Source organism: Pecten maximus, chromosome 18, assembly GCF_902652985.1.
Source record: "Pecten maximus chromosome 18, xPecMax1.1, whole genome shotgun sequence".
In the NCBI taxonomy this organism is placed as follows: domain Eukaryota; kingdom Metazoa; phylum Mollusca; class Bivalvia; order Pectinida; family Pectinidae; genus Pecten; species Pecten maximus.
Window position 1 is genome coordinate 5,198,800 of NC_047032.1, and position 11,113 is coordinate 5,209,912.

Consider the following 11,113-nt stretch of genomic DNA (forward strand, 5'->3'; position numbering starts at 1 on the left):
CGAAGTTGGAACCATCTTGTTCATGTCATGGCGAATTTGGCCAGTGAAGATATGTGAAAACATTACTTTATCTTACCATTATTACTTTTTCTAACATTATTAAAATAAACAAGATCAGAAGATCTGGTTTCTGTCATCCAAAATGATTTATAAACCATCTAGAAACCCCCGGTTACATCACAATACTCATAATGTACCCTTCAGGAAGACCTATGTAGTACATATTGTATAAGGTCAATGCTACTACATTGAACCATAATGTCATAGCGTGTTGATCATCTGAAAACTCTATATCTCATAATGCTGATTGTCACCAATCGGAAAAATATTTCAAGGCTCATTACACCAGCCTTAGATGTCACATATCAAGGACTTACATGATTTCTCAACATCAGCCTTTTTTTCCACAACAAACAGATCACATTTAAAGAAAAACGACTGTTCAGACATTCACAACCTCACATGACTGGGTTTATTTTTCTGTCCATGTTGACTTCTTGTTAATTGCTCTGGTATGTGTTGGACCAAGAGGAGTCTTTCATGATTCTGGTCACATGACATCCATTTTCATGGGAGGTAGTTTGATTTGGTCACAGTAGATAGGGTGTATCAGGAATTTTTAGGCAGAAAACCAACTTTATTTGGAGGCCAAACCTAAAAATAAAAGAGAAGTGTGTGCCATTAAGGTATTCCTACATTTCAGCTACACCAAATTTATTTGTAGGTCTTAAAAATTATATTCTCAAACTGTCATTTATTTATCATTTTTAGTGGTATTGTGACTTCAGAAAGAAAAATAAAGTTTCTTTCATGATATAAGAAAGAAAAAAGTCAATGCTATTTTATGTTCTGTTTAATAAACTATGAACAGCATTTACATATATTTAGGGATACATGTATATATATATTTACCGGATGTTATTTTGTTGAACCTTTAGTTACATTTTTTATCTATTTATTTATCTATTTATATACTTTTATCATCTGTACACCACCTAAGATATTTTCTAATTAATTTTAATAAGCCCTCGTCGAATTAATTATTTGCCGAGGGGGATCGTTTTCACAACAGAATGATATTTGTTGTTGTTATTACCCACTATATTTGTGTAACTGTTCCATGTTCTATGTCTATATGTGATCGTATGCAATTTACCTGTGTCTTGATTAAGGGGCAGATTGCCTCGCAAATTCTACAATTTACTTGTCTGTACTGTTGTTATTACTACTTGACGAATTATATATATAGATGTGTGTGTTGATTTATATTTCTAGGTCATCAGGCACATGACCACAATTAAAATCCATAGTGATGTAAGTAAAAAAAAAACACACATATGTGAGATGTTAGGCTATTCAATATTTTTTTTAAATTGCAGAGCAGATTAGATTTTCAACAAAGATTAAAAATTCTGAATCTAATCTTTTAGATGAGGGGATTCAAAAGAACTAAATATTAATTTAGTGTGACATCAAACATTTCTAGATTAATTATCTTGAACTATATATAACAGCTTTGTAATTTAAAACATAACATTTTCTCCTCTTAAAATGAAAAAAACCCATTAGCATGGGAGACAAGCAGGCTCTATATTCATATAATATACCTGCTAGCAAACCACTCATTTGTGACCTTCAAAGTATTTCATTTTTAGCGTTTTCACCACCTGTAATTCAAATTTTAGCGTACATATGTTTCATATACAACAAACACGAAGAAGAACAGTTCAAGTACAGTTTGTTTGCTTCAGCAAACTCAGGTCTGTCCCTGACCGGACTTTCTTTGTCCTTCCGTGTAAAGGTTACAAATCGTAGCATGGCCATGTTTCACTTGGCAATGCCTCTCTCGTTATGATTTCAAATAGATCTATACAAGGACAAAAATATGATCAACTGTGAGTACATCTTTATTGAATACAGTTCAGTCGAGTCACGGTCAATTACACAGGTGATCGGTTCATGACAACACCATACAGGGGAGCTAACTCTTACTGTAAAATGTGATCAATTTAGCGATATTTTATAATTCGCGACCGAGTCTGGTCGCGAAAATAGCGAAAATTAGACACTCACTAAAAAACCCCGATATACGGTATGCTCAAGGTTAAATTGATACAAAGTTGAATGGCTTTTTTCCAAATAACTGCAAAATTTGAACATTTTTCGAAGAATATTACAAAGGTTACCCATGTCATTCTTTTAGATATTAATATAGCCCTTCATACCAACAGGTCAAAGGTTATTTCTATGCTACCAAGAAGTGTTCTATTCTATTGTAAACTGGTTAATTTTTTTTTAGCAATACCATTGTCCAATCAATTAGCCCCATAGTTGTAAAGTAAGTCTCAACATTTTCCACTTTGTCTGTAACCCCTTGCAACTTTTATTTGATCTTTCAGACTTTAGACATATGCTGATGCTCATACCAGAACAAGGGAGGTAACTTGTACAGACAACTGACACTGGTTAATTTTATAATTTATACTTTTTGCAATTTTGATAGTCGTTAAATTCCCAGAATTAGATACATGTGTAAGTGCCTGTCATACTGATTTTCTTTGGCTTCTTTTTTCTATGTTGAGAGTAGCTTCCCCATTTAATACCCCACTTCTGGGATTCAATCCCATCAACATCGCAACTTTTTTTAATTTTTAAGCAGAGATATTTGCTATCATTGTACATTTTGATGCTATTCTGCACCATTACCAGTACTAAATTACTTTTAGAAAAGTTCTAGTTTCCTCAAAAGCCTTAAAACTTATAATTGCCTTTATAAATCATAATTATGAATATTGAAGAAAAAAGATAAATTAGCAAGAAAAGATCTAATGAAGACCAGTACAAAGTGTACATCCCCAAATATTACAACTGAGAACACTCTGCATAGTAAGTGGGGTAGATAAAACTACCTACCCTGTAAAATGCTTTGGTATACACTAAGGCATACGGTACAGGGCCAAAGTTACGCGAGTCGTGGGACTTTGATTTGTTGTCTCCTTCAATCCACAAATGGCCCTTTGGAACCTGAAACATGAGATGATTTATCCGTATCAAATATATAATATAACTCCTCAAATAATATGAAGAAATCAGATCCTCTGTCCAGCTATAGGTCCCATCTCTTTGTCCACAAAATTGTCCAGAACATTGGTTGAAAACACTTCATAACAGTAAGTACAGAAAGAGAATGGTTTTGAAAAAAACAACAACTTAATAACTGAATTACAACACTGCTTAGCTCATCCTCCCTTTGTTTGAAAACTTGATACATATCTCTAACAGATCAAAATTAGAGACAGGGGCCAGTGCGGCGAGTCTCCTTCACGAAAGGACATGATCAATGGACTACAGAGGGACAGAGAGCTGTTGTCACAATAGCATTTTCATGCACTCACTAAACCTTCAGTGTGATGTAAGTAAAGGAAGTCCTGTGTTTACTTACCTTTGTGTATCTACCTTTGTTGTATACTCTCTCACCCTTACCTTTGTTGTATACTCTCTCACCCTTACCTTTGTGTATCTACCTTTGTTGTATACTCTCTCACCCTTACCTTTGTTGTATACTCTATCACCCTTACCTTTGTTGTATACTCTATCACCCTTACCTTTGTTGTATACTCTATCACCCTTACCTTTGTTGTATACTCTCTCACCCTTACCTTTGTGTATCTACCTTTGTTGTATACTCTCTCACCCTTACCTTTGTTGTATACTCTCTCACCCTTACCTTTGTGTATCTACCTTTGTTGTATACTCTCTCACCCTTACCTTTGTGTATCTACCTTTGTTGTATACTCTCTCACCCTTACCTTTGTTGTATACTCTCTCACCCTTACCTTTGTTGTATACTCTCTCACCCTTACCTTTATGTATCTACCTTTGTTGTATACTCTCTCACCCTTACCTTTATGTATCTACCTTTGATGTATACTCTCTCACCCTTACCTTTGTTGTATACTCTCTCACCCTTACCTTTGTTGTATACTCTCTCACCCTTACCTTTGTGTATCTACCTTTGTTGTATACTCTCTCACCCTTACCTTTGTGTATCTACCTTTGTTGTATACTCTCTCACCCTCCATGGCTATTACACGTTTACAGACGTACATGAAAGGATCCTCGGTTGACTTGCACAGCACAATCTCACCACTGAAATACACAAAATAGATATATATACAAGAGGTTCAATGGGGCTGTATCTCTCTAACCTGTTCAGAATCCTGCAGAATAAAGACTTCAACCCCTAACCTCCTACTTACTCATGCAGGTGAGAACTTTCCTTTAGCTTAACAGTAGACTGATTAAATATCCAGTAAAAGGTGGCTTTCCTAAGTTCATTGCAGGACTGTGAGGAGAATATTTTTCACAGATAAGATTTGGTGTACTATTTTTACCTCAACTGATAAATTGTTTTTCTAGCCATTCTATAAGTTACAAATTAATTAAATGGTTAGACTTATCAAACCACCAGACTTGCATTCAATCTACACTAAACATACTCACTTTTCTAACTTGCGTTGTGCAATGCTTAACCTATCACCCAAGATGACATCTCCAGAATATATTGTAGGCTGCATTGAGATCCCAGAACACTAGAAGACAAGGACAAGATTGTTAAATACGGTACTTATGGGAGCATTATAGACTGAAAGGTCACTGTTGACAAGGGGTTTTCGAAGATCTAGAGAATAAAATCAGGAAAAATATATACTTGTGAAAAATACATGAAAACATAAAAGGGGAAAATTTTGAAGAGGGGATGATCACAGCTAGAGACAAAATGGATGAGGGACTTAATGAGTGTTTTTTTCTGTCCAAAAATCTTGTACAATGTTGAAGCAACACCAAACAGTATCATAGAATGCATGCAGGGTAACACTTTGACCTCATACCAGGTGAGCTAAACAGAAAAGGAAAAACATAACTTTTTATCAATCAGAAGAATAAAATATATTACAGTTTTTATACAAGTCAACATGGAGAGGAGGGTATAATCACCATAATATCATATACTCATATCCTTAAAATCAACATGTTCAATTCTCCTACAAACCGACTTTACTTACCACAGCCACTGTTCCTATATATTCTGTTGTGCAGTGCACAATACAACCCAATTTAACAAAATTGAACATTCTTCTTCCAATCTTGGCCCAATTCAATGATTTCATTTTCTGTCCATCAGTTATCCATTGTCTTAGATTTAATCAGTTAACTGGTACACATCACTATTGTCTTTTGATGGTAGCTCCTGTAGGAATCTGAAATATGCATGTACAAAAACATTATTTAAAAACATTGTGTATGTACATCTACTAGAAAAACTTTCATATTTATTTTTCAAAACATTTTACATGTAAGTGAATTAGGCAATAATGATTTTCTCCACATGTTCAACTCATGATTCCCTGATCTGACATGAAAAGTTACGGGGTCACCTGCCCGACCACATGGGGTTTCCCCGGGTACTCTGGTTTCCTCCGAGAGTAAGACCTCTCGCACGTATCCATCCGGGACAACAAGTGTGATTAATATAAGTTGATATAACTTGTTTCACAATTGTTATAAAATAAATAAAGTTTATTCAACTCTCAACATTAAGATCTATTTTCCTGAAAATTTTACTGTACTGATCATGAGTTTTTCATTTTTTGAGAAATTTTTTGGCTTTTAAAACTTCCAAAAATAGTGATTTCAGACATTCCAAAATTTAAAAAAATGTTTGAAAATAAAGTTATTCATAATAAGGAAATGAGGAGAATTTTCAAAGAAACATAACATGCAAAATCTAAAATTTTGATGTTTTATATAGGATGCATTCAATCGTAATGTACAAAGAGGTCTCGCAAAATCAAGACAAGTTATTCCTTCGAACCCGAGACCTCCGAACACTAGCAGGATACTCTACCGATTGAGCTACCTGGTTGTTGATGATCGACCCAGTCCAGTTCCACTACACATGCACCCTTAGTTAAAATACATTGTCAACGATACATGGTATCTTTGATCGTATGTAATTTACCTGTGTCTTGATAAAGGGGCAAATTGCCTAAAAAATTGACAATTTACTTGTCTGTACTGTCGTTATTACTACTTGACAATTATCTATTTCTAGTAATAGGCATCCAACGAACGTTTGTTTGTTAGGATCCAGTACCGATATTGGATCATACCGTCGTTATTACTTAGTAGACCCTATATATAACCCAGAACATATATTGTGGATAACCAGGTACCAGACACAAAACATATAAATATAAATCACTTAAAATCTAGTATTCAAAAGTCAATAGACATTTTTAGCTTTTTATACATAACTTTGGTACAGTATATAGACTCTATAGGCTTGTACATGCATGCATATCTTTTAAATAATATCGTAAATGTGTACAAAGTGATACATTCACTTTCTTTCCAAGCTTCGGGCTAACGGGAATTTCTAAGTGAGCCACGAGTGGCCCAGACTCGATGCACAAGGGCATGTATAGCCTTCCTTACATTAAACAATAGCCAGAAATACCTACAATGTATATATTTTAAGACTTTATTTTATATGAAGGTATTTTTGGCTATTTTTTTAACATGCCCCTATCCTCGAGCTCCGGTGGAGACACACTTACTGCTCGCTTTCCTGATACACAATGTACGTCCACACTTGATATCTATCAGGTTTTAGAATCAAGTAGGCCACTACTGATAGAAATAATAGTATATTACACAAGCCCCAACAATCACCGTTACGTTACATGCCGATGTATCATGTCTGTGTACACAAACACATAACATGTCATGTGTGATATAACTACTGAACAGTTGAATACATTACAATGTAACGTGAAACATATGTTCGATATATCACCTGCAGGGTGTAGAAGCCCGAAAAGTTGTCACTTTACATCTTGAGCCTTGGAGGACGACAAAACCCACTGCCCTTGACACTACTTTTCCTGTCGCCGGTACGAGCTTGACCGGACGTTCAGTATCATACGTAAGTGACGGATAGGATTCCGGACAAAGATTCCGCATATGGAAGACATGTTTGATGTGAAGTAATTAGTCGTAGGAAAATTGTACTAGGGTGGTCAACTTTCTTTTTTTAGTTGTATTTATTTATTTATTTATTTTTTTAATGAAATTCCAATAAATAGATGGCTAAATTAATATGGCTGTAAATTAATCTCACCCCTCCTCCCTCCTTCACACCTCTCCAAAACGTACAGTCTATCATATTCCTACCATATCTTAACCCAACCCCCCCCCCCCAACACACAAAACACAACACCTGTATTTGGATACAGCCTTGTGGACGTTTATTTGAGCCGAAGTGAAGTTTGAAGAAAGGCAGAGAGTGATACATTGTATGTACGGGAGTGTATACAGATAAAATGTTAACACAGTCTATATGATCCATGTACAAAATCAAATTACCTCCCTTGGACTGAGTAAGCCCGGATTAAAAACCAGAGATAAACAAGAAATATCTTTAAACAAGAAATATCTTTAAAAAAGATAAACGGCATAGTTTTAATGCTGGTGGTTATAATGTAATACTGCTGGTGAAATAAATCAACGAACTAGCAGATATGGATAAGAAAGTTCAACGTATCACTGACAGCATGGAACAGAAATTCCACAAATTGAAAGAGGACATTAAAAGAGAAAACCGAGAACTCATTGATACATTTGAGGGTCGGATCTATGATTTGGAGAAAGAGAATGAAAATCTTAGAGAACATGTAGGAAATCTAGAAAATGCCTGTTTGGAACTACAAGACTCTCAGAAACGTATGTGTGAAAGGTTCAATGACTTAGAACAGCATGGAAGGAAAAATTCCATCAGGATTTTCGGCTTAAAGGATACTTCAGAAAAAGAGACTGTAGAAGAGTGTAAGGAGAAAGTGGTGAAACTTGTGAACACAAAACTGAATGTTGGACTTCGTGGTGAAGATATCGATGTCACACATAGACTAGGAAAATTCGTCAATGGAAAAAACAGAAATGTGATCGTTAAATTCACCCATAGGACAAAAAAGCACGAGATAATGAAAGAAAAGAGAATGTTGAAAGGATCAGGCATTACCATTTTCGAGGATTTAACTAAGTTTAACCAAGACCGACTGAAAGAAGCGTATAGACTTAACAGTGTGAAAAACTCCTACAGCATTGACGGCAAACTCTTCGTGATTTTAAAGGACGGTAGAAAGCGCAGACTTTCCTACGATATGCCATTGAATGATGAATTCCTCATGAAGGACGAACACTTTAGAAGAACCAAATATGACGCGTAATCCATATGAGAAATCGGTACAGGACTTTACCGGGGACTAATGTCTTTGGTTACCGATTTACTGCAATGTGAACGTTTTTCCTTGTCTCTCAATACTGTTTTCGTTTTATACACATATTATCGTTTGTGTGTTAAATGTGCTTATTTATCAGTTTATTAGGAGTGTTTGTGTCTGTGTTATGTGTGGAATATAAGGATTCTATGTCAAGGTGAGTGACTCTTTGCTACTAAATGAAGAGTATAATCTTATTCCCAATAGTGACATTCAATTTTTTATCAATGACCAGTTATTTTTAGAGACTTTGCTCATGGAAATTAGAGGAAAATCTATCTCTTATGTATCTTATAGGATAAAACAGCAGAATCTTAGAGAAGAAGATCTTAAGAAAACAATAGAAATTTTAGAAGCTAATAATAATGCAGACCAGGATGAATTAGACAATAAGAAAAAAGAGTTGGAGTCTATTCGTCTAGGGAAGATAAAAGGTAGTATGATTAGATCTAGAGCAAGGTGGATTGAGGAGGGGGAGAAACCAACTTCATATTTTTTTAACCTTGAAAATAGGAATTTTACCTCTAAAATTATTCCAAAAGTTCATAGAGATGATAACATTATAATTACAAAACAGGAAGATATCTTAGAGGAAGTGCGAATATTTTATGAAAATTTATATAGATTTAGGGATGTAGATAATGTTGACTTAGATGTCCATCTTCAAGGTTGTGATGTTCCAAAGTTAAGTGATTTTGATTCAAACTGTCTAGAAGGTAAAATATCTTTAAAAGAAGCTGGCCAGGTTTTGAAAAATATGAAAAATAATAAGAGCCCAGGGTCTGATGGTTTTACGGCTGAATTTTTTAAATCTTTTTGGAAAGACTTAGGTGAATTTGTTGTTCGTTCAATTAATTATAGCTTTTCGGTAGGTCAGTTTTCAATTACTCAAAGACAAGGCATAATTACATGTATTCCAAAGGGAGATAAGCCACGTCATTTTCTAAACAAGAGATCCCAGAGGGATCTTGGCGCCCACCATTGAATGATCTTCATAGGTTCCATGTCAGATTGATCTTTTCTCTACTTTTCCCTTCATTTTACTAATCTGTGCAAATTGAGACATCCCTCCATGAGAAATTTGAGATTTAACGATAATGGCTGTTTGTTTGCTAGGTTGTTTTCAGGACAGACTGGTCCAAAAATGCAATACAAGGGACTAAGGGGAACCTACTTATGAAATTTGAGAAAGATCCATTCAGTACTTTGAGAAATAGAGATAACAAACTTCAATTGTCAAAATCCAAGATGGCGGTCTGTCGGCCATATTGTTTTCCAATTGATCTCAAAATGCAATTAGCATAACGACGCACCAAGGGGAACCTCCATATGAAATTTGAGAAAGATCCATTCAGTACTTTCTCAGAAATAGCGATAACAAACTTCCATTGTCAAAATCCAAGATGGCTGCCTGTCGGCCATGTTGTTTTCTGATTGGTCTCAAAACGCAATATGCATAACTAGGCACCAAGGGAAACCTACATATGAAATTTCAGAAAGATCCATTCAGTACATTCTCAGAAATAGCGATAACAAACTTCAATTGTCAAAATCCAAGATGGCTGCCTGTCAGCCATGTTGTTTTCGGATTGGTCTCAAAAAGCAATATGCATAACTAGGCACCAAGGGAAACCTACATATGAAATTTCAGAAAGATCCATTCAGTACTTTTTCAGAAATAGTGATAACAAACTTCAATTGTCAAAATCCAAGATGGCTGCCTGTCGGCCATGTTGTTTTCCGATTGGTCTCAAATCGCAATATGCATAACAAGCCCCAAGGGGAACCTACATATGAAATTTAAGAAAGATCCCTTCAGTACTTTCTCAGAAATAGCGATAACAAACTTCAATTGTCAAAATCCAAGATGGCTGCCTGTCGGCCATTTTGTTATCCGATTTGTCTCAAAACGCAATATGCATAACTAGGCACCAAGGGGAACCTTCATATGAAATTTGAGAAAGATCCCTTCAGTACTTTCTCAGAAATAGCGATAACAAACTTCAATCGTCAAAATCCAAGATGGCTGCCTGTCGGCCATTTTGTTTTCTGATTGGTCTCAAATCGCAATATGCATAACTAGGCACCAAGGGGAACCTACATATGAAATTTGAGAAAGATTCCTTCAGTACTTTCTCAGAAATAGCGATAACAAACTTCAATCGTCAAAATCCAAGATGGCTGCCTGTCGGCCATTTTGTTTTCTGATTGGTCTCAAATCGCAATATGCATAACCAGGCACCAAGGGGAACCTACATATGAAATTTGAGAAAGATTCCTTCAGTACTTTCTCAGAAATAGCGATAACAAACTTCAATTGTCAAAATCCAAGATGGCTGCCTGTCGGCCATGTTGTTTTCTGATTGGTCTCAAAACGCAATATGCATAACTAGGCACCAAGGGAAACCTACATATGAAATTTCAGAAAGATCCATTCAGTACATTCTCAGAAATAGCGATAACAAACTTCAATTGTCAAAATCCAAGATGGCTGCCTGTCGGCCATGTTGTTTTCGGATTGGTCTCAAAAAGCAATATGCATAACTAGGCACCAAGGGAAACCTACATATGAAATTTGAGAAAGATCCCTTCAGTACTTTCTCAGAAATAGTGATAACAAACTTCAATTGTCAAAATCCAAGATGGCTGCCTGTCGGCCATGTTGTTTTCCGATTGGTCTCAAATCGCAATATGCATAACTAGGCACCAAGGGGAACCTACATATGAAATTTGAGAAAGATTCCTTCAGTACTTTCTCAGAAATAGTGATAACA

The 11,113-nt window shown here is 35.5% G+C and overlaps 2 protein-coding genes across 2 annotated transcripts; one reads left to right on the forward strand and one right to left on the reverse strand.

Moving 5' to 3' along the window:
- Nucleotides 1-405: 405 nt before the first annotated feature.
- LOC117316683 (mitochondrial inner membrane protease subunit 1-like) lies at nucleotides 406-6,992 on the reverse strand. Its single transcript, XM_033871390.1, has 6 exons — nucleotides 6,860-6,992; nucleotides 5,067-5,261; nucleotides 4,504-4,592; nucleotides 4,041-4,149; nucleotides 2,914-3,024; nucleotides 406-654 (listed from the first exon to the last, which is right to left on the reverse strand). The coding sequence occupies exons 2-6, from the start codon at nucleotides 5,169-5,171 to the stop codon at nucleotides 610-612; spliced, it is 459 nt and encodes a 152-aa protein (XP_033727281.1). The 5' UTR covers nucleotides 5,172-5,261; nucleotides 6,860-6,992; the 3' UTR covers nucleotides 406-609.
- Nucleotides 6,993-7,583: 591 nt separating this feature from the next.
- LOC117316976 lies at nucleotides 7,584-8,526 on the forward strand. Its single transcript, XM_033871755.1, has one exon. The coding sequence runs from the start codon at nucleotides 7,584-7,586 to the stop codon at nucleotides 8,286-8,288; it is 705 nt and encodes a 234-aa protein (XP_033727646.1). The 3' UTR covers nucleotides 8,289-8,526.
- Nucleotides 8,527-11,113: the final 2,587 nt, after the last annotated feature.